Below are 27,310 nucleotides of genomic sequence, written 5' to 3' on the forward strand. Positions count from 1 at the left end.
ATATCTTTTGAAAAAGAAAATGAATGTGCCCCGAGATGAACAATTACTTTCCAGAACAAAGTATCTTTTGGTGAGTCTCAGTGAACCGCATAACTATGTATTTTAGTGTGGGGAAAGAACTGCGACTATAGAATTATTTTTTTTTAAAAAAACGGCCCTGTGTGGTTTGGTAAAGTCGACATGGCAGACTGGGTTCATCCTCAGCTCCACCACGGAACAGTTTTGTGACCTTTAACTGAGGCACCTGATCTCCAAGTGTCCCTCTTGCAGCTGAGCCGCGCTTCCTCACAAGGGTGTTGTGGAAGTAGTAAAGGCTTCCGGACGTGCTGAAGACGTCCCAGAGGAACTCTCTGACATATATGGGTCAGCCAAATCCTTCAGTACATGTATTTACTTACCAGACTCTTGAAGCCCCAAAATGAATGAAAGACTGATGCTGCCAGGTACGCAGCGTCATTAGCCTCCTCCAGTGAGCCTTATTAACGGTTTACCCACGCTCAGTGAATCAGTGCGCGTTATGCGGCTGTCGTTAACTCGGTGAACGAGGCTTCTGACTGGCCATTAAGACCTGGTTTCTTCTGCCACCTGCTCAAAGCCGTGGTGACACAGGATGGGGCTTTGGTTTCATGGAAGCCATTACTGACACGCCGACTCAAGGTGCCATATGGAGCCTCAGACGGGCAGCCGCCCGCCCTGGAGCCGGAGGGACGCCTTTAGCTGAGCCCTGCGCTGTCCCTACCCTGCCCTGCCCTGCCCTACCTTCTGCCAGGAGCCGCCGCCTCTCCCACAGCACCCACGGTGCCGGACCGGAGGGCGGCCCGCCGGGGACACCGGACGGGTCGCGTCGCGTCTGCCAGGCACGGTCCGGCCCGGCCCCAGCAGCAGCGCGGGGGCCACCGCACCGCCTCCATTTTGGGCGGCGGGTGCCGGGGCGGCGGCGCTGCCGGTGTCCTCCTGCCCGCCGGCGGCGCTCGGCGCATGCCCGCCCGCCGCCTCTCGCACCCCGGCCCGCCGCGGGGCGGGGACGGTTTCGGCGGCGGCGGCGCCTCCCGCCCCGCGGTGCGGTGACGCGTGGCGCCGGGTCCCTCCCCGCCCGCCTGCCCGCCTTATAAGAGCGCTGCTGGCGGCGGGCCCTTCTCCTTGCCTCGCCGCTCGCCCAGCCGCCCGGTGGCCGCGCTCCCGCCTCCGCCCCCAGCTGCCGCAGCCCCGCGCCCCCGGCCCGCTCCGGCTCCGTCTCTCTCTGCCTGTGCCCTCTCGTCCCAGCGCTGCACTGCGCTTCCCCCGCCGGTCGCCCCCGCAGCCTATGGCCCTGGAAGGCGCCGCTGCCGCCGCCTGTATTTCTGCTGTAGGTTCCCACATCCCTCTTTAAAAATTCCGCCTAAAAAGAGAAGACGATTTACCAAATCTTTCGGGCCGTTATCTCACGTGAGTACCGGTGCCGGGGGTCCCGGCGCCCCGGGCCTCCCCGCCGGGCCGGGGCTCGGCGCCGCGGGGGAGGTGGCGGGCGGGCGGGCGGGAGGGAGGGAGGGAGGGAGGCAGGCGGCGACGCCCACCCTCCCTCGGCTCCGGAGCGGGCCGGAGCGTCCCTTGACACCGGCGGCGGGAGGGAGTGGAAGGAGCTTTCCCCGCCTGGGGGCTTGGGGAGGGGCAGGCCCTTGTTCCCCCCGGTGCGAGGAGAGGAAGGGGAGCGGTGGCCGCGGCACCCGGGAAGGGCGAAGAGGCGCCCGGCGGGCAGCACAGCCGCCGTGGCGGGGCCGGGCGGGGAGGGGGATGGGGCCGGTTCCTCCCGCTGCCCTTTCTTCGCCCGGCGGCGTGGGGCGAGACCGGCTGCCACCGGCGGCGGCAGATGGAGAGCGGCGGGATGAGTCAGAGCCGAGGCTCCCCCTCTCCCCGGCGCGCAGCGAGGCGCCGGGCGATGCGGGGCCGCCGCCCGGGAGGCGGGCGGGCACTGGGGCCCCCCGCGCCCCAGAGGGCGGCGGCGGCGGGCGGAGGGGGTCAGCGGCCGCCACGCTAACATGGCGGACAGCCCTGCGTGTGAGAGGCGGCGAGGCGGGAGGGGGAGGCCGGGGACCGGAGCGAGGGCTGCGCCGGAGCCGCCGTTCCCCCTTCTCCCCCAGTTCCGCCGGGCGTGGGAGGGCGGTGGGGCCGCTGGCTCCGCGGGGAGCGGGAGCGGGGGCTCGGCGGCCGCCCTAACATGGCGGATTCCTGCGGAGGGGGGCTGTGTGGTGTCTTCCCTCTCAGCAGCCGGGGCAGTGCCCCGTGGCGGGAGACCCGTTCCCGCCGGGCGTTGCTACCTCTCGCCGTGCGCCCCTTCCTGGAGAGGGGGCGAGGGGCGTCCTCGCCACGACCCCTATGGAGAGGGGCTGCCCCGGAGCCCGGCGTGCCGTCCCCTCGCCCTGTGGCAGCTGCCCGTGCTCGGGATCACCGTCTCCCGTGCAGGAGCCCTTCCCCTCGGTGCACCCGCACGCAGGAAGCTCCCTGGGGCCCGGGGAGAGCTGTGTGACAAGCTTCGAGGCTGGCCTGCCTGACGGGCGGCAGAGAGGCTGGAGAAGTGCTGGTGGCATGGCTGCGGCGTCTCTCCTCGCCTGCTTCTCAGAGGCCATGTTGTGTGTCTGTAACCGTGACTATCCATCCGGGCTCCCACTGTCATGTTCCCCTTTTCCCCTCACCTGAGCTGCACATGCGGGCGCTTGCATGGGGCCTCGCTGCGTCCCCCTCGGCATGGAGGACTGGGGGGTCACGCCAAGGAGCAGGGTGGCAGCGTGAGCTGTCAGGACACTGCACAAGTTGTAAGGGCATTGCACAAGTGACGCTTTCCGGGATGAGCACTGGGATGACAGGGCAAATTGCCTTCATGCAGAGGGGCCGGGGGGGTCCTCCAGTGCATGGAAAGTGGAGCACTTCCTTCATGTTAGCAGTCTCCTTCCTTTGCCGGGGTGGCTGGTCATCTCAAGGACGCACGTTTTCCCTCTCCACTTGGTCAGTCTGTTAGTGCAGCAGTAGCAGGTTTGGTGCTGCCAGTCCTTCTGGAAGTCTCAGCCTCCTTGGCTTGGCTGCCTCTGCTGGTACTGTACTGGTCAGTAGTGTATGATACTGTATGGCCGCTGCTGTACTGGTGGCTTTTGGAAAGTATGGAGAGGAGGGTCCAGTTGCTGCTCAGCTGCTGGCGGGGGGTGTGCGTAAAGCACTTGGATGTCAGGGTATGCTGAGTGTGTGTGTGTTCACTGCAGTGCTGTTCTGTGTTTGGGGTGAGGTCAGCAGAGGTCCCTGTTACTGGTTGTAGAAGAGCTGGAAGTACCATGTGGGAGTGGGGGGCTCGTGTGTGTAAGGGGGTGCGAACACAGGAACGTGGGGCAGCTGGTGTGGCTGAGGAGAATGCTGTTACAGCTTGTTACCAGGCAGCACTGCAGGTCTTTTCCAGTTGGCAGTCTGGGCTCATTCAGAGCCCAAGAAGCTGTGTATCTTGTGCTGGGGGGGACCCCAGTTGTAGTGAAGAGGGAAGTAAGTGAGCTTAAATCTTTTGAATCTTTCTGAAGTGCAGCTCCTGCAGTGCAAAATCCTGCACAACTGACATGTGCCAGTGGGCAGAAGTGCTGCGTTTCAGACCTCTGCAGCAGTCTCTGGTGACCGAGCAGGATTTGATTGTGTAGTCCCAGTCGAATATAGCCGCCCTGAAGGAAAGCATCGTGTGGTGCCCGATAAAGCGGGTTAGACCAGCCTACCCTCCAGCCAGACGCGTGGCTGGATCTCCCGCGTGATGGTGGGTTGGTGGTGGGGAGTGCCACCCCACTTCTGCCCTCACCCTGGCTGCTGGATTTTTGGCTCTGAGGATACTGCACTTGCCCGCTATTCTTCCCTGGATAAATGCGGGAGGCAGCGGTGCTGGGGGGGAGGTGGGGGTTGTGAATAATGGTGATGGTAGGAGGGGTTTGTTCCAGTCTGGACTGGTCCAGTCTAGTTCTTTCCTTCCTGTCACCGTGTGAACAATGCTGCTGCTGCCGTGGCTGATGCTTGCGACACGGCAGCCCCCTCCCCGTGTGCTTCAGGCTGTGGTGAGCTCCCTTCCCTGCCTCCTCTGCCTGCCGTAGGCCGAGCCCCCCCGCAGCCAGCCGGACTGCTGCCCCCCATCCCTCCTGCTGGGCCTTGAGCTCCGGGGGAAGCTTGTTAAACCCCAGAAGAAGAGGTCTTCACAAGACTTTGGAAGGGGAGGGTGGTGTTTGGTTGTGAACAGCAATGGGAATGTTTCTCCCGTGGGGACAGTTTTGCTGGAGGCCAGAGGCAGGCTTACCGCCTTTTGGCACTGCAGCCGTCCCCCAGCCCAGCAGCATGTGCCTCTGGCTGCTCCCTGTGCTGGAAGGCTGGTACAGGTGTGTGTTAGCAGCAGTGCTGGGCTGCACGGTCTGGAAATTATTCCATCTCTCCAATTAAAGGAGAGACGGAGTGCTCTGGAAGGAAATTAAGACTGTCCCTTCCTGAAAGGGAGGCTTAATTGTGTAATGGACTAATTTGGGTATAATGGCAAATTTCAGTTCAAAATGCTGTTGATGTAGTGCAGGAGCAAAAGTGTGGTTGATGGGAGAATTCTTCAGGGATCTGTGCTCCCTTCAAGACCTCTTCCCTACAACGCCCTGGCCCTGATCTGGAAAAGGCCTATTGTAATGGAAGAGTAGCTGTTTTTTTGTGGACCAGGGTAACTTTGGTGCCTCTGAGTCTGTCAGTTGGTGTAAATGTGCAAGCTCATCGTACAGCTAGATTTTTTGGGTTTGGCTCATGGGTATTTTAGCTCAGGTCACTAAAGGGTCTCTTTTCAGAATCGGAACGATGCAGTGGATAATTTTTTTCAAAGCAAATGAATCAGTGCCTGGTTTTATAGGCTTGTCTGTGTCAGATACGGGGAGCTGAGGGGGCCCATGACCTGGAAAAAGTGTGGCCCTGACTGGCCTGCTGGCACTTAAAGGGCTTGCAGTGGGGGTGCAGTTCTAGCAAAACTGCACTGTGGATGACTGGGGGGTTGTTTTTTTCCTCAGGTGAGTGTTACTGTTCAAGTACAAAGTACAGCATTGCTGGTCGAGCTGCAGTCAAAACTTGAGGCACCTGTTAGTAGACTATACTAACAGATGATATAGAAATACATGTATATGGTGTCACTTGGGTATTAAAAGGCAAAGCTGCCTTGTTTGTTTTTTTTCCCTGCAACTCAAAGCTTGCTGTTTAGCAAAGAATGTTTTTATACCTACTTTAAGACCCTTAAACAATGAGCACTTCATTGTGGCTCATCACATATGCAATTTTTCAAAAACTGGGTTTGCCCATATGAGTTATGGACATGTAATACACTTCTGCTGCTTAAAATGGTAGTCCTGCTCTGCCACAGTACAGTGAACTCTTTGTGCTGTTTGAAGCAGAGTAAAATTACTATGATTTGAACGGCTCAAATCGTACCATTTTCCTCTCTGAATATTTAATATTGGCAAACCTTCACAAAAGAGGGCAGTCAGACTATTTTCTGTACATTTGTGTAGATCCTTCAGATAAATAAATCTCATTTGAATTAAATTCTGAAGGGCAATTACAAATCAGCACAGCTTGTAGTTCACTATTGCTACAGAAAATGATTGGGTTTCATTCTAGCTCCACAGGAACTTTCACTGCACACTTCCTTCTTGGGATATGTGAGAATATTTACTGAAGTGGTACTGTAGGTGATACATGTCTGAAGCATGGCTTTTTAAGTTTTGCACTAAAGGTCATGTGCTCTCCCTAAAAGCACCTGTTTTCATGACTTGTTTTGCTGGGAAGGTAAACTTAATTCATAATCACTGGAGAATTTGTATGAGTTCTTGAGTATAAGTGAAACAGCACTAGAAAATAGTTCTACTAGTTAATTTGACAAAAGGAAGATGTTGCCAGCTTTTAAAACTGTTGTGTGAATGCTCTGAGGACTAAATGTTGCTGACATCTGGCATTAGTGGAAATAAGAGTAAATGCACTGTATATACATTAATTCTAGCTGGAAAAAATCCTTAATATCTCAGGTTTGAAGTGCTGAGGTTTATTTTTAATGTTATATGCTACTAAATGTTAATTTATATGATACAGCTGAAGAGATTGCTCTGTGGAGTTGCTGTAGAAGTTACCCTCAAGTTGCATTCACTCTGATTCACTACTTTACAGAGTATGCTAGTTCAGTTTTCTAATAGCAAGAATAAGTGGAACAATACACTTCAGAAGTCTGCTTAACTAATATGGTTGAAAACATGATCATTTGGGTTAGGTGATTCCCAGAAGCCAGGTTTTTGTAGTCAGCACATGTAGTCTCATTTAAATAATGAGAGCAGCAAAGATTTATTTTTACGGTAGGTTCCCTGTTTTATGCCATAGACCACAGTGAATTTGTAGAGACTTTGTTATATGTTGGGTTTACACATGACCAGTTCTGTACTGTATTTAATTCCATTAAAATGACAGTTACTTTTAGAAGGAATAACTTCTCAGTGGGCCTGGTTAATGTTTCCTTGACTGCTTTTTATGTTCATTGTACTGTTCTGTGTGATAGTTTTACTTTGAGTAAGCTAGACTTGTACTTTAAAATGCTACTTTGGTGTTGTGTGTAATAGTCTTCAAGGGCCAGCTGAACTGTTTCCTCATTCCTGAAGGCAAGCATGTTTCTTTTTGCTGTCTTGCTCATCTCTGGGTTTGTCTGTATGGTGTTCAGTTTCACTATATAAAGCACTATTTTTCACCCACATAGCTTTTTCACCCACATGCTGTGTCATTCACAACAGAATAAGAAAGAACATGGCAATGGAATTCTAAAATAGAAAGTGGCTACAGGGTCAAGAACCCTTCTGGGAGGGTAGTCCAGTATTAAGCATGCTACCCTAAAGCAGGAACTCTTTGCCCCTTAGTTTTGAAAGTCTTCCAGTTCAGACTATGAAAGATAAGTACAAACAAGCAGTTTCATGTGTGTAATTCATGTGTTTTAGCAGTTCTTAATATGCCTGACTTCATCTGGCTCAGAGTTTACATTCACTCTTGAAAACTGGGTCTTTTATGTGATTATAAACTTTCATGGTAGAGTGTTTCAAGCCTCCTTAAAAGCACTACTGAAAATAAATTTGTTACGTGTTTTAAGATAAAGCTTCTATTTTGTTCTGGCTGTGAATTTATTTCTGTATGTGTTTTCTCCCACAGGGCAAAATCTCTGATCAAGTTTACAACTATCCAGAGGGCTTAGGAGAAGTGCTTTATAGAGAACAGTTCGACTTCAACGCTGAGCCACCTTGGGAACCTAGCTGATGATAGTAGGGTTCCATCTCCTAACTTGTCCATGTAAGTCTCTTCCTTCTCTTTTCATCTGTATGCAGGAGGATAAACACTTCCAAAAATACAAATGGCATGTATTGGCTTTTTGATAAGCAAACTGTCTTGATGTAGATTATCAAAATTTGAAAATAGTGCATGCATATTATATAGGGTTTTCATTCGGCTTTCCTCAACAGAGTTGTCTGATGAATTTCTGAGAGACTTAAACATGTGTGAGTAAGCTTTGTAAATAGTTACTTTTCTGAACTAGGCCTGTTGGTTGCAGAAATCCTAAAATAAAAGTTGGTGGTAATTCTGAAGTCATGAATTGGCACTGCATGACTGTTAACCATCAAACCATGATTTCCTGAGTATATGTGGTTTCTTAGAGTGTTCTATACTGAAGTAGTTAAAAATTGCTCTTGTAAACAGTAACGAATGCTGATCATGAAGGGTGTGCCTTCCCAAATGCCTGTCTCCATTATTTGCTAATTACTATTCACTTCCACAAATAGTTGTAGTTGAGCTACAGTAGAATGTGGAATTTTGTGTTGGCTGGAAATGGTGTACCAATTATAAATGCCTTTACATTTTTAAGAAGCGAGTGGTTAAAGAAAAACAAAACCCATGATAACTGAAAACAAACGCACATAGCTGATCTTAAGGAGCACAGAAAACTCTGGAATGTATGTGGTTACCCTGTTCTGTTAACATGAAACAAAAGCTTTATGTGGTTTTAACAATAATCTTAAATGCATTTGTAGTATCTGAGTTAAGCTGATTTTATACAGTATTACTTTTTTCCTGTCTAGCTGAAGGCATTTTTGTTTGGCTTGGTATCTATAAATTATATAATGCTTTTTAATGTAAAACTTGAGAATGAGAATGGTTAAGTGCATCTAACTGAGCCAGGTGCTTTTTAAAGACCACAAAGAGTCCAAATGCCAGTTGTGTCAGTATTGTCTCCTGATAAGGTACTTAATGTAGATGACCCTGTTCTTTGAAAATACTGCAGTGAGAGGCACAGGGTGAGCTTGGTTTATCATGACTTCTGGATTTCTCCAGAGGTTGTTCTTTTTGTATTATTTGAAACTTACTGAATTATCTGCATGTATTTGATTCTATGTAGATGACTGCTCTATTAAAGTTAATATAGCTCACATTGAAAATTTGCTGAATATCACTTATTTTGTAGGTGTCCCATGATTTTTATAAGCAAAAGATCTGAGAAAATTGTTAATCTTGTTCAGTTTCTGAGTTTTGGCTCTCTTGTATGTGGATAGAACTCCGAGTGACATTTTGCACTTAAACAGGAATAAAGTAGTAAAATTACAAGAAAGGCAGAAGAATTGGGAGGAAGGAGTGAATAAAGCTTAAAATCTTAGGATACTATAGATACATTCTTGTTTCTAAAAATGTTCTGAAGGGAAATCTGGCTTTGACTGAAGCTTTTCCTCTGGGATTCTGACAAATAGTGCAAGATATAGCTTGTTCTGAAATGGAAAAATGATGTGTTTATTTTGAGCTTGGATCTGTTATGTGTTCAGTAATAATATGCTGTACACAAATATAAGTAGTTCAGTATTGAATGTAGTGGTGATGTAGGTAGCAGTAGTCTGCAAGTCTTTGCCAGTAAATCTGTACCTGTTTTGGTGTGCTGAAGCAGAGGTGACTGCCCAACACACAGCTAAGATGTGAGCTATCTTATTTGTAGTTTGAGTCCTGTTCAACTTGCAAAGTGATTTAATGGGGAAAAGATCGATTGAGCTTTTAAATTTATTAATATTATGTTCCAGTGGAACTCAAATAAAAATCTCCTGTCTGAAGGTATACTCACATTCCCATTAAACTTGCTTCCTTTTTATAATTATCTCTCTCCCACTTTTGTCCTTGTATTACACTGGCCAAGGAAGAACTTGGTATTTAGTTCTGTCTTTCTCCTTTTATAATCTGTTCTATTTATTGCCACATCTGGTTGATAGGAAATGGAGGGGATTAGTGATAGAAATCTGATCTATTAACGAACCCTGTCTATGCCAAGTGGAAGCAGCAGTTACCTGGACTGGCTAGCCTTTAAAGTTCTCTTGACTTTGTCTAAATAGGACTGGGTGGCAATGGGGGAACAGGAGGGCTGGGAGTTTGGAGGATTGGGGAGCAATGGGGAGGCCAAATACTAATATTGATTAAGCAAGTAAGAGGAATGGGTAGGCAAGTAACTACTTGCACTTGTCATGAAAGAAGTGCTGGTATGGTACCACAGAAGTACACATGCACTTACAAGAGTAGTCATTTTTGTAAGATTTGCTAGCTTATTGGCTTTCAATAATGTATTCAAACTTGAGAACAGAAGGAGGTTCTTGAAAGCACAGTTCCTGTAGATGATGTCAGATGGACGTTATTTTTTAGTATCTACTCCTTTTGCTTGCTCACTTCACTGGAGATGCTCTTGTTGCATTGCTCATTTAACTGTGTGGAATACTCCCGAGAGAATGGTGGGATGCAAGTAAGCTAAGCTGTACAGGTTGTGACCCTCGGGGGATTTGTACTGAGGCAGCTTGGATAATGCAAAATGCCCACTGCCACTGTAAATGGAGACACCTACTTCAGCGTTTCCATCAGTTGGTTAGTAGCTGCATTGAGCTAACTGTATGATAAGGATGTAAATTGGCAAAACAGCATCTTGAAATATTTTTTAAAAATGCTCCGGTTACAAATAGGCATTTCCTTCTCTGAAAATGGAGAGCTTGTGTTTCTATTCTTCTACTATACCTGTTCTGTATTTAATTGCCAGTGTTAGTGACAAAATGCTTGTACTTTTTTGATCTGTTACCCCTGAAGAACCAGTATTGTAAGGAATGTGAGATGAATGTATTTTACCACTATGATTTTTGAATCAGCATAATTGTTAATCTCATAAATATTTATTTTACTTAAGACATGTAGTCAAGGTATTATTTGGAGCCTGTTTGGTTTGCAGAGACTTTGTTCTTTGTGGAGGAAGATTTTAATAAAAAAACAAACCTCAAGGTTTTGGTTTTTTAGGTCAAACATCTGACAGTGTAAAGAAAACTGAAAATTATGTGTTTGTTATGGATGTTTGCATATGACAAGCATGTGTTTAGTCACTTTTCAGAGCATTTAAATTTTCTTCTATTCCAGATGTCTGCATTAATTGCAGTGTTTAAATACCTAAACTTTTATCTTCAAGTTCTTCATCTGGGAAGTCATTGTCTTAAACCCTTAAAGAGCCTGAGGATGCAACACTTACTTCAAAGAAAGCAATTGCATGCCTATGTAAAAGTCTCATACCACTTGACAGCTTTTGTTTGCCCTAAAATATATGTCCTGGAGCATTTCGCAGACTAATATTTCAGGTGGTAAAATGGGTGGTGTTACCACACTAAGTCTGTCAAATCATGACTTGCAGCAAGTCAGCACTTCCAGCAAGGACTGAACTCTGTACTGTAATGATTTCTGACTTGTCTTACAGGCACAGAAGTCTTAAACCATCCTCTCTATTTCCTTCTGTGTGTATTCATTTATCTTCCACAAATTTTATCATCGATTTTCCTCCCCTCTCAGGAGGGGGGTCAGTCCAAACAGAGTAAGTTTATAACAGTCCCAAATCCTACTGCAGGTATTAAGCCCTTAAAGAAACATTCCTCAAGTATTCACTGTTTTGTGGTGGTGCTGTAGCAGTACTGGTAGGATTTTCAATTTTATCTTTGTAGAATATTCTTCCTATCTTGTTCTCAACAAGACTTCTTGCAGAGCAGGAGCAATTGGAGAGAGAAATGGACTGTGATTCTGAGGACAGAAGTTGGTAGGCTAATGTTAGCTTTTTTTTACTGGACAGATTTTCCTAAATGAAAACAGTTAGGTGTGTTTTGAAGAAACAATTGCTGTTTAGCAGCCTGGGAGAGCTTATACTAGGTTGTTTATGGCTTGTTGCAAGTTGTTCTATTAAGTCTGTATTAGCATGGATTTGTTTTTGTTCCTGTCTCTTGACTGTAAGATGCTTTTTGGATGAACAAACTACAATACACAATGTGTGTTTTAGGAAATTACCTTTATCAAAGCTAACTTAGCAGATACATGTGCCTTTTTGTTGTTTTGGGGAAACTAGTGGTAGAGAGGCCTCTTCCCCCCCCATTCTTTACTTAAACCAGTTCTCCCCCTTCTTACAGGGTCTCCTGAAAAAGGGCAGCTTTTGGAGGAAAGTGGTATTCTACACCATCTCTGAAAGCTGTAGACACTGCAGTCATTGACTATGAAAAAACTTTTAAGAGTACTACAAAATTAGCTTCTATTACTCCAGTGTAACTCAGATGAACACCAAGACTCAAATCAAAAAAGCTAGCTGTTTAGACCAAGCTTCTTTGGAAATAGAAGGCACAAGCAATTAGCCTGCAGGGTGGGTGTGTGTCTGAGCCTAAAAAGCTATTCAGTGCTGTGATATGTTCTGCTGGGTGCACTGAGACCTCCCAGCAGGGCAGATGGGGGTGTGCATTCATTCAGTGGAAAGGACTCTTGACCATCTGTATGCTTTACAGTGTAGGAAGTAGGTGGTTGTACAAAAAAACCCCACCTAAACTTTAAAATCTGGCTTAGTACCCTTGTATATACAGTAAATCCTTAAAATGCTTTAGTTTTGCCTGCAGGCTTATTAACATGTTTGTATGATGTGTCAGGGAATTGTGAGCTTATGATGAGAAGCACAGAATTTGTCCAACTGGAATAAACAATAAAGAATCTCAGATAGGAGGCTTCTGCCAGCCCAGTCACTTCTCACATGCATTCAATTGTAGGCATTCACTGGTCGTATGTGAGTGGGGAGGGAGAAAGAGGAACTGGGATCATGGAAGCTCATCCTGTACAGAGTTACTGTGTCAAAATGTTGCCACTTGAGTTTTGTTGAACTTTTTCTGAAGTCATAGGACAGATCAGATGTGTCCTGAAAGATGTTATAGATTTAGATTCAGCACAAAGCATGGTTGAAATTTGAAACTTAAACACCCTTCTGTCACAAAAGGATTGAAGCATTTGTGGTTTTTGAATGGTTAACAGATCTGCTACATTTGAATAATCTGATCAAAATGGAAATAACTTTGCTCTTGCATGTGTTCACCATGGTTGGTTTACTTACTTCTCTCTCTGGACATTATTCTTCTTGCAAGAAGACAACAAAAGAGCTATTATTGTAGAAGATGAGTTTAATATGTGCGTTACACAACCAGCAAGTTCCTGAGGATGCATGAAGTACTTAAACAGCTTAATGTTTAACTAAGTTTTGAAGTCGTAGTATGAAGAGATTATGCTAGAAGTATTAAACTCTGCTGTTAGTCTTTTTCTTTTTTTGATCTTCATGTTTTGAATCTTCCATAACTGTATAGAGTTGTCAGTAAAATGCTGATGCCAGCTTTTCTTTCTGGGGGTGGGCGTAGGGGAACCCGAACCCTTTTTGGTACTCTGCTCCTGGAAATCACGGATACTTTATAGAGGGGAATGTGTTGAGGACTTTGTGCTAATCAGCTAGCAAATCAAGGATACTGATGAAGAACCTGTTCAGAGGGTGACAGTAGCTATGTAAACATGACTGTGGTCTTCACCTTTGTTTCACTGATTATAAGTCAGACTTAGTTCACAAGCTTCTCATTGTTTTTGTTTGGTGATGGGTTTTTTAAGGAGCTCTAGCTGTTAATCGCAAACTTAAACTGAGATGTGACTGACGGAAGAAGTTTTTCCTGGTTATAGTGTCTACTACCTAGTCATTGTTTATATAATTGTAATTTACTTAAATCCTTACATCAATGTAATAATTACCTTGCTCCTTAGTGATTATTTTGGATCTTAAGAATTCACTTAAATAAGCTTATGACTCATACCATGTGAGACAAGTATGTTCTTACTCAGCATACTTGTCTTTATCATTTAGCTTCTGAATGTAACTGAAAATTTTTGTTGCCACTGAGTTAAATTCACCTGGCAGTAAATATGTCTCTTAAACATAGGTGGCATAGTTGAGTTACGCAGAAGGCATACAAAACTCTTGGCTCTTTTCCCCATTATTTGGTATAATGACAAGCAGGAGCAACTGCTGCTTAGTTGTCTTAGTATTAGCTTGAGCAAAAGTAACTTTGCTTATATTATTAACAATGTTAACCAAACTTATGTTGCAAATTGTGGAATTTTTTTGACTGTAGGGTGGTGGTGGAAGAAACCTGAGACTGGTAATACCATGGCCTTGTGACCATTTGAAGCCAAAATGATCATCTTAGCTTTTAGTCTTTAGTTAAGCATTTTTACCTGCAGCTGTAATGTTTCTGGGTGTTATCAACACTTTCAATTAGAAAAATAATTTTGTTATTTTAAATCCGAATACAGGTGGCTTTAGAAAATAACCATCACTTCATTATAAAAACTATGCAACTTCTGTTGAGAAAATTAAAAACAGTCTTGGGTGTTCATGTAAAGAAGGAATCTAGTTAGCTGGCTGTTTTTTATCAGTCTTGTGTTAGTCATGAAGATGACAGTTGAAACAGAAGTCTGGTCAGTCAGTTGCTATAAACTAATAAACTGCTTTTAAAGGAGACCTACAACTCTAATGGAATGTAAACTGCAGATTGTTGTATTGATCAAGTAAGGCTGACGAGGGTGTATAATCAACTGTTGGTAGTTTCCTGATGTCTACTGATTTTTACTTGAGACCGACTTATCCATATTCTAAGACTGTATATTTAACAATGGTTTCTGTCTTTGGACTTGATTCAGGTTGTCTTTTGGAAAACTGCTTAATTTTCAGTGAAGGTTTGAGGTTAAACAAGATGCAAATAAAGCTAGGCTATAACTGTTACTTTCTTTTAAAACTAGTTTTGGTTACTGAGAGTAATTGTAATTTTTAAAATTGCTTCTAGCTATTGGCTTCTTGCTTAACCTCTACTGAAGTGAAGATATTAAGTGTTTTAGGTAATCCTATGAACAGAGCAACGAAATAAGTCTAGTAAATATAGTGTGTGAAGGCAATGGTTATAAACTAGCATCTAAACAAAAACTTGAATATTAACACATAGGTGAATCTAACCAATATCAGTGCTAACATTTAATCAATAAACTACAAGTTTTAAGAAATTAGAAATGTTGTATTAGTCTTCCAGTTGCATACTTGAATACTAATATTGCTTAAGATGCTATACTTAAGAATAGCTGATGTGTTTGTACAAGTATGCTACACTTGAAGTATTTTCATAGTTTGCATAAGCTCAATGCAAATCAGTATGCATACAGTCAGGGAGTCTTCTCAAGAACATCAGTGGTTTCTTACTCATCCTTTAGTATCAGATTTAAAGCACACAGCTTTTGTTTTATTCTTGGCTTCAGTAGAATTGCTCTGTCCTTATCCCTGGCAAATGGAGGGTGAACGGTGTATTAAAATTGATTTTTTTTTTTTTTTTTTTTTTTTGTAGAAGGGGTGTGTGTGTTACTGTTTGTAGTAATCAGATGTAGAAATGTGTTTAACTTAAATAATGGCATAGTATGGTTTGTGCCTCTTCTCATTGATTTATGTTTTCTTTGTGCAGTTTGTTGCATAATTTAAGGACCCGGATATAAGGCTTGGAAGCCCATCCCTTGTGTTTCTTGGTTTATGACTGTCGGCTTTGTGGAATACGGCTGAGATGAAAGGATTTCTTGAGGATGCAAATTACTCCATTGGTCTGTTGGATGAAGGAGCAACTCTTGCAGATGTTATTGACAACTGTATTTATGAACATACTCATGTAAGTTTTTCTGAGTTTTCCAAATCTTCTGGTGCAGTTCTCTTAAGTCTTCAAACTAGGTCAAGGTATTTAGCACTGATGAGCTAACAGCAACAGAGGAACAGTCGACTAAAACTCACCCTATAAAGTAGTTCCCTCTTCTAATTCTACTACTTTGTTTGCCTTGGGCTGAATTCTGTTGGGGGCATTTGGGCAACAATTGTTACTTCCCTGAGTGTGGCTAGCAGGAAAGTAATCTTGCTAGTGTAATTAAATACAGGTTCCCATCTCATTGTTCCAAGAGATTTTATTATCAATGAGGTTTAGACCAGGAACCTGAAATTGGGCAAGTGGATATCACTGAGTTATAAGCTTTTTTGCTCTTTCCCTAAAAATATGGCAAAACTTAAGCATATATGTATGCTGAGCCAGTTTAAAGCCATATTTAAAATTTCTGTGGTCAGTCACAGTTGTATGGTTGTACACCTTCCTGTTACTCTTCTTTCTGTTGGAAACATGGGTACAAGCGTATTGTGAGGTGTGATCTTTTTTCTTTCAAGACAATAAACTGGTCTAAAAGCTATTAAGGTTTAGCAATCTACTGGAACGAAACAAATAATTCTGTGTATACAGTAGTACTTTTATTGAATAAGGCTTCACTCACTCCTTAAGAGTCAGGAAGATGTTGTAGCCTTTGATTTATAGACCAGGTTGTAGAAAGAGTGAGCTTTTAAAAAATTTTTCAAGTTTCATTAAGCAAATCCTGTATCCTTAATATGCCATACCTATGAGTTGTTCACCTTTCCCTTGGTTTATCGGAACTAATGTTCAAATGCAAGTGCTCAACTATAGTAGAGCAAATAGCTAAATCCCGTGGCCTTCTGAACTCAGGTGTAGGATTCCCAAATCCTGATTCCTAATATTCTTTTTCTGTCTAGCAAATAAATAGGTAAACTACTGGCAACATGTCATGTCTCCAACCACTGGCTGGCTCACAGAGGATAGCTGCCTCCTGCTGCTTTCATTTACTCCTTTAGCTCAAGGGGTAGAGGCCTGTGCCATGGATCTAAAGCTCCAGATCCCATTCCTGCTGGTGACCCGTACAGGGGGTCAGTATGCTTCCACCCGATGGAATTTCTATTTGTGTTTTTTAAACAGAAATAAAGACATTGTATACAATAAGCCACAACATAGTTGCAAAAGTCAAGTGCTAGAATTAACATTTGATGTACAGTCTTAATTCAGATTGATCCTATGTTTTGTGATGGTCTTTAGCTGATATACAGTAGGCCATTCATTTACAGGAATTTTACTGAGTGCACATTATAAACAAATATAGAATGATCTGTTTGTATTTTGATCCACTACATCCACATCATAACTTGGTATTGAGAAAGACTATGGTAACAGATGCACAAGGGAGACTGTTAACAGATTCCAGAAAAGTGTGCATTTTCTTAAACATTTTGTGCTTGACTCTGCAACCTCGGCACACTGAGTTTAGTTCTTAAAATTCTGTTGAACTTTGTGTTAAGATGTGGAGAACAGTCTCAAACTTCCTGAATTAAAATACTCTCAAACAAATTTTCAGTAAAATGAGCTATTAGCTAGATGTTAAAATAACGGTAGTACATTAGATTTATTCCTTGTATAAGAAGATATAAATAATGCTGAGACTGGAAGCTTTTGTCCCAGTGGATTTTCTTCCTCCAAAAAGTTGCAGACTCCTGAAAATGCAAAGTTGGAAGAGATTTGTGACCTATTATGTATTTTTTTCAATAAAATCAGCATTTGGCATTTAAGTAGTGTCTTTTGCTCAGGAATCTCAGAATATTGTCTAAATAGCTTTCATAATATCTCTGAAGTGGTAGGTATTCCCTTTGATTTTATTTTTTAAAAAAACTAGTTCAAATTGCTAGGTGAAAGTAAAAACAAAAGTGTTGTATGAGGTCAAACCTAAAAGTTAATAGTAGGGTGAAAGTACATAATTCTTAAGACTTTGTTTCATGGGTTGTTTGTTTTGACAGCAAACCCACAATTTCAGACATTTTATTTTCTTATTCATCCTTTTTTTTTTAGACTGGAAAAAGAGCATTTTATGTTGGTGATCTTGGAAAGCTTGTAAAGAAGAACGTACAATGGCAGAACATGATGGCACCAATAAAACCATTTTATCCTGTAAGATGCAATTCTACTCCAGGTGTACTTGAAATTTTGGGAACGCTTGGTGTTGGATTTGCATGTTCCAGTAAAGTAAGTTTCTTTTCAGTGTGCCTTTTCTTTCATATTATCTGCTGTTTGAAAATCAGCTTTTTGGTATTAAGTGCCATGGTTATAAATTTAAATTGTAAATTCCTGTGTAACTGGCTATTGAAAATCTATACTTCTATCCTAGAAGCAGTGGGTAGGTAGTTTTGTGTTGAGTGTATTTGACTATTTAGTACAGTACTAGACTAGAGCACATCTAATAAAATCAACAAAGCTAGCACACTGGACTGTGTCAAACTCTGGTATGCTCCTGTTTTTCAGTCTGAAATGGCATTGGTACAAGACCTGGGCATTTCTCCTGAAAACATTATATATACAAATCCTTGCAAGCAAGCTTCTCAGATAAAATATGCAGCGAAAGCTGGGATAAACATCATGACTTGTGACAGTGATATTGAGCTGAAGAAAATTGCACGTAACCATCCAAATGCTAAGTAAGTGTCAAAATTCTGGTTTTGTTCTTTATTTGGGGGAAACTTAATTTTGCCCGTACTCTGTGAGTTGCAAGCAAAGTACATGGCTTCTTTAATATAATTCACCTGTACCTGTTTTTCTCTTCTTTGTCTGCTTTGAAGGTAGCTTTTTGGCAACTTTCCCCATACTGGGTCTCAGCTTTCTAATATGATAGTAAGGCCCTTGTTTTGGGAGAAATCTTACATTTTGATTTAGTAGGGCAATCTTAATGTAAAAGTTTCTGTGATTAAAGTTCAGGTCTGGCACCTCATCTGCAAGTAAATCTTCCTGCCCTGTTGTGGCTTCACTGTTTTCTTTCAGGGCATTCTGTTTAGATAATAGTGGCTTGAGCTGAAGTCAGGGTTGAGACTACCAGCAAATGAGAGTGTGCATCAGGTCCCATCTGTGGTTTGGGAATGCTCTGCAGGTCTGTTAAATACACCTACAGGTGTTTTCCCACTATTAAAACAGAAATTTGACTCCAGTTCTGGTTTTAGTCACTTCCATATTGGCCCCAATGCCTTCTGTAAAGTGATCAGAGCTTATGTCCTGGTTGTTAAATATGAGAATTTTATTGCTGCCAATGTATTGTGTTCTCTTTTAGACTGATAGGTGCTCATGTCATTGTCATGTCCCTTACATAGGAATACTTTGCCTGGGGGCCATACCTTCAAGAAATTGGGAGTCAGACCACAAGTGAACATTACAGTGCTTTCCAGTGGTTAACAAGATACAGCTTCCCACAGGTGTCATCAGAGCACACTAAAAAACTGAATTCCTGACATCCTTTACAAAGCCTTTGGTTCTAGGCAGTCCTTATTAGTGTCATGTCTTCTCCCAGAACTGTGGCCATAGTTGTAGAATTGGGAAGATTCTACCAAGTTCAGTATATGGAGTCTCTACTCATCCCACATAGTTACTTTATTTACTACCTCAAGTTCAATATTACTGTTGCTAGTGATTACACTTCATCCTCATGGAAGTCTGTCAGTGCTTTGCATACTGGAGAGTACTTCCTGTGTAAAGAATGTCATGTGTGATAAATCATTTTGTGTGTAAAATGCTGACCTTGACATACCCTGTGCTTTTGAAAGCCTTAGCAATGCTAAAGCTCTTATGTCATTAGTGTTTTACCAGTTATCACTGGTGGAGTTAGTGTTTTGTTAGTTTTTATGTTGATTTTTCTCCTTAAGTCCAACAGCCTCTTTAAGAAGATGCTGTCTATGGAAACATCCACAACAAGAGGAGTTAAGGTGCAGATGTTTCTTGAGCCAGAGGAATTGTAAAGTGGGGAGACAGAATGAAGGAGTTCCATGAGCTAGAGAAAACCAACGTAAACTCTTTTACTACTTTCAAGGATCCCATAGTCTTATTATTTGAAAAAGTTCCTATTTACCGAGGACATGAAACTCAATTTCTACATAGAACTGCAATTTGCCATCTAAATTTTATAGAAACCTGATCTCTAGCTCTTCTATTGGGTAGAGATTTGTTTGTTTCAGTAGATTTCTCTCATTCAGGTCATTAAAATGTTGAAGTAACAGCTATGAGTTTTCTTCTTTCTGTTCATTGGCATAGTTTCAAAGCCAAAGCCTTTATATAGCCTTGTGGTTGTTATAGCTAGGTTGTTTTTTTGCAGATGAAGCTAATTACATTAGAGAAAATCCTGCTTGGAAAGCTGTAATTCTCATTTTCTGAAAATTCTTGTAACTTTCTGCACTAAACTCAGTAATGGGTTGGTCTTTTTATAATTGATGTTTCTGCCTTTGGAAGTCTCCATAACTCAGATGATTGCAAATTCTTTTTCTAAGCAAGAGGAGAAATGTCTTGTTGCATGTCTTGAAAAGAGCTATTTCGAGTGCAGCGCTTCTACCACTTGTTTACGCTCTCCAGCTGGTTAACTGTCATGTTGTGCTCTCTGCAGTCTGCATACATGCCATGACACAACTTCTGTTTAGTTTACAGCATGGCTGTTTGATGTTTACTGGGGCAATGGGGAGGAGTGACTTTCTTGGTGAACAGCAGTTTGAATTTGAGTTCTGGGGGTATACCTCTAGAAGTTTCGATGCAAACATGCCTTTGCCACTGAATTGTTACTTTAGTATAGAAAACTGTTAACACTGGCACTCCAGTTTGCCAGACCTACTTGAAATGAGGCTTTAACCAGAGGGAGGAAGCTGTGTCACTGCTGAGTCTGTAAGAGATGGTCCTTCTTGCCTCCCAGCTCCACAGGTGCCCTGGAGGAAGGGGCAGGGAATGGACTGACACCCCCACCCCATCCCCAGTCCATCTGTTTAGCCAGGAGGAGAGGTGGAGGGATGTGGCCAGGGTGTGCTTTCAGTGTCAGCCTGGTGTTCTCCAGATGCTGGGCTTAACCAAATCTGATACATGACTGACTGAAGGGGAATCTCCATGCTCTCCTCTTGGCTAGAAAGGGAGACAGTGATGGGAAAAGCATATCACGGTCTTAATGGTTTTATGAGGAAGTATACTTTATTAGAAGGTAACATTCTCTTTTATTACAGCACTCAACAGACTCTTGCTGCTACAAAAGAGTCTTAGTTGCTGCATTTCCAAATCCCTTGTCCTTGTTGGCTCCATGTTTTAGCCCCTAATTGCTAGTTTTTTCTCTGTACAGGATTGTTTTTATTAGGTTCACTTGACTCATCCATCGATGGAGCTGGAGTGCTGACAACATAATCAACACACTTCTGACAGTCTTCAGGCTTCACATGTGCTGATGATGTAAACCAACTGCCCCAATCATCTTCCCCTTCTCTTAGGCTCTTACTGCACATTGCCACAGAAGACATTAATGCTGATGAGGAGATGAATATGAAGTTTGGCACCACCCTGAAGAACTGTAGGCACCTCATGGAATGTGCTAAGGAGTTGGGAGTCCAAATAGTTGGTGTCAAGTGAGTAACTTTATTGTTCTCTGCTGGCTGAGCAGATGTTTGTATGATGTACTGAAGACAGAATATAACAGAATTTTTTTTCCCCTTTGGCACTATTTTACAGGGGGTTTAAAAAAAAAAAATAAAAAGCAAAAACCACAAACCAAGAATTTTTGGACTGAGCTTTTGCTTGCAAGCAAAGTGCTAATGGAGAAGCAAAAAGCAGTTATGAAACAGTGTAACTATCACAGCCATCAAAGCAATTTAAAATGGAGTATCAGAAATCCTGTCAGCATAAAAACAAAGTGTAGAAGGCTCTCCTATTTTTAGCTATACTCTTGAACTTCTGTGGTAACTTGATTTGCTTTTCCAGCAATAGACAGTGTAACACAAGTGCTAGTATATCATAGAATGGCTTGGACAGACTTTGAACAAGATGAACATGAAGTTGGATTTTTGAAGAGTTAAGCCCTGTGTCACTCTTTGACCACATCGAGACAAAATACTCTGATAAATTTTTGACTTGCGGATAGCAGGAAAGAATCCTAGTGTTCTGAGAGCTTCCAAATGATCTGTGGTATTTTAATTTGAAGTTTAGCAAAAACTTTACTGTATGTAGGAAAAATGCATGCACAGGTCTTTGCTGTCTACCTTCAGCTACTAATATATCACATGCTCATGAATGTTTGAAGAAAACAACCACACAAAAGAGGGTGGGTCATCAAGGCAATAAAGGATTTAAAATGGAAGCTAGATCTTGAGGATTTAAAACACAATTGTTTTAATGTAAATATCTTTGAAATTTATGTTAAATTAAAGCATAAACATATTAGTCATTACCAATGACAAACGTATTTAAAAATTAGATTGTACTACTGAGAAAATCTACCTCTTTTACATAATGTCTAAACTAACTTTAACAAAAATCGCATAGCTTTTGTGTCTTGTTATAAAAAAATCCACATGTGGATTCCTGCAAGTAAGTCTGAAAAGTGACCCTTGCCTCTAAATGGTATTCTTCAAAGGACTAGACTTGGAGTAGAGAGTGTTGTGGCTCAGATGGGTGTGCATCATCTGTCCAGAACCAGCAGATCATACTAGTCTTTAGGAAGCCGGTATGAATGTTGGCACTTGATTTAGCACCCCAGTTACTACCAGTATTACGGCAGTACTTAAGCCTTTTGGACAAGGAACCAGAGGGGATTCAGGAGCGTGTGGGGGAGGCATCAGGAATCTGCTTCTGATGACCTGCTCACCAACTTGTTGTGAAACTAGCACCTGGCCTGGAGTGGAGAAGCTTCACAACAGGGTGGCAGCAGGACACACCTCTCCTCATCCTCTCCCAAATGGTGTGGAGAGTAGATAGCATACACAGTACAGCCCTAGCTTGGAGGAGAAAACTGGGTGGCCAGGAGAGAGTATGTCCAGGCAAGGCAATACAAAGTAGATTGAGAGAGGGGGAACAGTATGCAGGTATTGTGTTAATGTTGGCACCCACTGAAGGACAACCTTTAACCACTTTGACAGTGAAGACTGAAAGGTTCAGTAAATCTGTTGGTATTTCGTAAAGATAATAGTATTATAGGACATTGTTAGCATTAAGAGCAAGACAAGTACAATCAAGTACCAATCCAGTGGAATAGAAGGCCATCATATTCTGAGCTTATTCTTTGCACAGTTACTGTATTATCATGCAGGCTTGTCTTGATCCACTTGCTATTTTAGATGGTGAAACAGTTTGCTTGGTTTGAAAGATGAATGGTTCAGTGTATTAACTGTGGCTTAATTTCTTTCAGATTTCATGTTTCGGGCTTTTGCAAGGAATTGCAAACGTACATTCATGCTATATCTGATGCTCGGTGTGTGTTTGACATGGCTGTAAGTAGATAAATACACACATGCAATTGTTACAGTAGAGGATTCGTTCTTTTGTAATCATACTAACAAGCCAACTATGTTATTTCCAAAATATATCAATGTAGGAAATGGAACTTTAGTAAGGGACTAAATACTCCATTGCAAGACATGTGGTAGAGGTAAAACAAACTTTATAATCCTAATTGTGGACAAAGGCTAATGAATGCTGTCCTGCTGACAGGCACTAGCCTTCTGTGATGTTTTCAAATAAAAAATTAGTTTCCCACTTTTTGTAAAGGCTTTTTGAAATTCAAATCTCAGTCCTGCAAATATGCAGTTGACATTTTTAAGTTAAATTAAAATATTTAGTATTTGTGTGCTGGCATTTATCATGATATAACCACTAATTTGGTGCACGTGATCTGAGGTTAATAACTAAGCATCATAAGAAATAAAGGTGTCATATTGTGGGGGGGAGAATATCCAAATTTGCGTGAAGAGGAATGGATTTGTTGGATGCTTCAGATGACTCTGACTCTTACATCTTTTATGTGTATTTCTCATATTGCAAAATTCAAAAATCCATTGTCTTAACATCTGTCTTCCTGTAAAGAAGCAGCTTGTAAACTAGAGAAGACTGCCAGTCTTTTTACTCTTACTACTGTGGTTAATGCATTAGCTGTGACTTAACACATGGATGGCAGCAGAACTGAAGTTCTCACTGATCTTCGTGCAAATTCACTGTAGCAGTCCTGTCACATAAGCTCTATCCAAAGGACTTGCGTTATATGTATTTGTAAATTCACAAAACTTCGTTTTGTCAGAATGCACCATCCTGTTCAGCAAATATTGTCTGAATGTAACAAACACCACAAGATGGGAGTTGACACTGCTGTGGGACTTCTACTTAAGAATTGTGTAACCAGCTTCTCTTGACATCCCAGTGCTATTACTACTAGGTTTAATGGAGCTGTACTAACTTCTACAGTGCTCAGAGTACAGTCCCTCACCAGACATACTCTGCTAAATATGCTCAAAAGTATATAAGAACATAGAAAACAGCCACAGTAAGGAGAAAACCACAGTAAGGAGCAACAAAAAAATATTTTTTTGGTTACAGTTGTCTGTACTTACATTCTGCCTATGCCTTTTAGGAAGAATTTGGCTTTAAGATGAACATGTTGGATATTGGTGGGGGCTTCACAGGTTCAGAGCTTCAGCTGGAAGAGGTATGCAAATGTATTGGAAGTTGAAACTCTTGATTTAGGAAGCTGAAGTGTTTAACCTTCAAACTGCAACTAACATTGGTAGCTGAAACCAATCCTAAATTCCATGTTAGACTGTAAGTCATAAGATCCAGATAAAGAATATAAAACCAGTTATCATGGGTAGTGTAATCAGTCCTTGGAGGTGATCGTTTCTTTTTAATCCTGTTCATATTGGGTGAATGCTGATTTAAGAATGTCACAGATTAAATTACTATCCTAAGACACCTTAACAGCAGTAATTCTGGGGTTTTTGGCAGTTGACAGTTGTCCAGCTGGTTACTCTGTTGCATGGCTTGGAACAGGGTTGCTTAGCATGCTTTGGATCATAAACCATATTGCTGCTATATGAAAGTGTGACACTTGGCTGTAGAACTGAAGATTAAAGGGCTTGCTTTTATCTTTGCTTTGGCTAGCCTTTGATTTGGATCTTTAGTATTCAGTGGCACATAAAACAGAGTAACCTGTTTACACTTACGTTATCTTAAACACAAACTCCTTTGAATGTAGGACAGTGAAAGTGATTCAGTGAAAAGTTACTAACAGCAGTCAGGGCTTTTCTTTCTTAGTTCTAATTGTTCTGCTACTTGTCCAGAATACTTCAAATCTTAAGCCAGATATTTAGAGATTAACATCAGAATTTAATAATTCATTCTGTTTCTATTACAACAGTATTCAGAACTGATCACAAAAAGGCCCTTTCCTTGTGTTTTGGGATTCATGTGTAACTTTACATTATCTGTGCTGGACAAACTTTGAAGTTACTTGTACAGTCTTGAGTGTAGCACAGTCTGAATTTTGGTTGGGAGGAGAGACTCTAGTATTCAGACCCGTGGTACGCAATCTTCAGTGTTTAGCAGAATGACCTATTTTCTTAACACTTCTGTAAATGTTGGACCTCTAAGGGCACTTGTCAGAGAACAGAGAAATGGTGTAAACTTTTGGGGCATGTACTAGAACTGCTGCTGTCTGAAAGCGTGTGTGAGTTTTGTTGTTCTTACACCTGACTTGAATTTCCTAGGTTAATCATGTCATCAGGCCGTTGCTGGATGTCTACTTTCCTAAGGAATCAGGTGTTGATGTGATTGCAGAGCCTGGGTGTTACTATGTTTCATCTGCATTTACACTAGCAGTTAACATCATTGCAAAGAAGACTGTTGAGTATGATAAACTTCTTCCTTCTGGAGGTAAGGGTTGTATTTCTCTTAAATGTTACAAATTATTACAGATAGCTGCCCACTTCTAGTCAGGATGGACTAGTTTGTCTCAGCATAAATTTAATATGTTCCCTCATCCTTGCATTGTAATCTGCCTTTTGGGTTCTGACTGTTAACCTGTGTATCTCACTTTCTCTGTTACATTTATGTAGCACTTGTTCCCTTATTAGGTTTGACTTATTAATAGTTAAACCTAGATTGGGTGCTTTAACGAAGGTGTAATAAAAGGTTCCGTATTAGAAGAACACATAGAGCAGTCTGTTTCTCTGCTAAAGTAGAAACTGGATTTATATTCTTAATAATGATTATTACTGAAAGTATTAATTTTACATCTGAATTTATAATCTGGTCTCATACAGATGGCTCTGCTCGTAATTTTCCCATTCCAGTATATATGGAACCCCCTTGTCAGGAGAAAGCAGTTGACTTAAGTAGGATTGCAAAAGGACTACTTATGACAAAAAATGCATGCAAGACAACTTCTTTTTTACTTCCAGTGGAGCAAACCAGGAATGATGATGAACCAGTATTTACGTATTACATAAATGATGGTGTTTATGGTTCTTTTGCAAGTAAATTGTCTGAGAAACTGAATACTATCCCAGAGGTTCACAAGGTGAGTCCTTCTATATTCTTCAGAGATAGTTTTTATTATCCTTATATTTTTATACATATTTAACTCTTCATGTAGATATAATTATGTATAAAATTGTCCTTAAATCTGAAAACTTACTTTTTCAATAAACTGAAGCCTGAATTACCTGGATTTCCATATAGAAATACAAGGAAGATGAGCCTCTGTTTGCAAGCAGCCTTTGGGGTCCATCCTGTGATGAGCTTGATCAGATTGTGGAAAACTGTCTTCTTCCTGAATTGAGCGTTGGAGATTGGCTGATCTTTGGTAATATGGGTTCTGGTACCTTAGGTGAACAGTCTACCTTTAACGACTATCAGAGGCCACTGATTTACTACATGATGTCTTTCAGTGACTGGTAAGGAAATTCTCTCTGTAGTGGCAAAATTGTTTTCACTTCCTTCAAAGGTGTACACTTACAGCCAAATATAGATTATATTTGATAGCAAATATAGGTAGTTGCAACTAGTGTAAGAATGTGCCTTTTTAGTTTGTGGCTTTTTTTACTGTTGTCTGACTTAGCTGAGAATAAACTGAGAGCTGCAATAAAATGCCTATATTGCTTAGAATTTGGCAAAGGAAGGCAAAATACCTCGTTGTCAACTGAGTTTAGTGGTAGTTGTAAAGCCTTTTACTGTTTAACATCAACCTCTGAGCTTTCCTAATACTAGTAATTGCAACTTGTGCACATTACCAGTACCATTGTTGTAGGCAGGAAGGGCAGTAATGCTGATGTGGTGATGGTGAGACTCGGTAACCTGTTCCAGTACTGAGGTAGCCAGGGCCCTGTGCCTCTGCCAGTGGAGAGTCTCGGCCTTTGTGTCTGCCAGGCACCTGCAGAGCTGAATTCTCCCTTCTTCTGAGACTGGTGCCAATCTGTGCAGGGGCAGTAGATGTCAAATGCTATATTCAAGGCTGGTTTCTGATGTGAAATTGTACGTGAAAACACCTTATTAACAGCACTAATCCTTTTCTGCTGCAGGGACGAGATGCAAGATGCTGGAATTGCTTCAGACACATTGATGAAGAATTTCTTCTTTGTGCCTTCTTGCATTCAGCTGAGCCCAGAAGACCGCTTTTCCACTGCAGCTTAAACAGGCATTAACGCTTCATTTAGACCTGCAGTTGCAAGTCTGTAGTTTGTCTGGTCAACATTCCAGTGTGGAAGAAATGGAACAATCTTGAATTCAATTCATTCTCTTCAAAACTTGAAAAATTAGTAATAGCTAATGGGGACCAGGCAAAACAAGCTACAGATACAATTCACTGGGGGGTGGGAGGGTTAGATAATGGTGTCCAAATTTAAAATCAAGTTCATTTAACCCCTGAGCGTTTAAATATGCAACAAAATGGATGACTTAGTGGAGATGGAAACCCATCACTTGGGTTCTTCAACAGTTTACATACAAGTACACAGTTTTTATACTAAGGATTCCTGTTAGAAAAGTCTTGTAAAGTTATTGTCTTTCGCCCAGATATATCAAATGTCAGTGGGAGACCAGTGTGACTTCATTAGATGTTTAGTGTATTTAGAATGTGTAAATTTGTGCTTTGAACTGTAGTTTAATAAATGTAAAATTGCATCATAGTATTTGTTGTATTTGACCCTTGATGTATCCCTTGTATGATTGCAATAAAACTTTGTGTAGATTTTACTGTT

General features: G+C 42.0%; 1 protein-coding gene across 2 annotated transcripts; it reads left to right on the forward strand.

The window, feature by feature from the left end:
* Positions 1–1,117: 1,117 nt before the first annotated feature.
* On the forward strand, positions 1,118–27,310 carry AZIN1 (antizyme inhibitor 1). 2 transcript variants are annotated; one of them, XM_074898616.1, is made up of 12 exons: positions 1,118–1,425; positions 7,195–7,332; positions 14,883–15,080; positions 17,139–17,312; positions 17,589–17,761; positions 20,564–20,698; positions 22,474–22,555; positions 23,689–23,763; positions 24,821–24,986; positions 25,514–25,632; positions 25,794–26,008; positions 26,633–27,310. In XM_074898616.1, exons 3-12 carry the CDS (start codon positions 14,979–14,981, stop codon positions 26,742–26,744), a joined length of 1,353 nt encoding a protein of 450 aa, XP_074754717.1. In that variant the 5' UTR covers positions 1,118–1,425; positions 7,195–7,332; positions 14,883–14,978; the 3' UTR covers positions 26,745–27,310. The 2 variants fall into 2 exon arrangements, with proteins under 2 accessions (XP_074754717.1, XP_074754718.1); XM_074898617.1 differs by having other exon boundaries at positions 1,118–1,345.

The sequence above is a fragment of the Athene noctua genome, chromosome 2 (assembly GCF_965140245.1).
Source record: "Athene noctua chromosome 2, bAthNoc1.hap1.1, whole genome shotgun sequence".
Classification (NCBI taxonomy): Eukaryota; Metazoa; Chordata; class Aves; order Strigiformes; family Strigidae; genus Athene; species Athene noctua.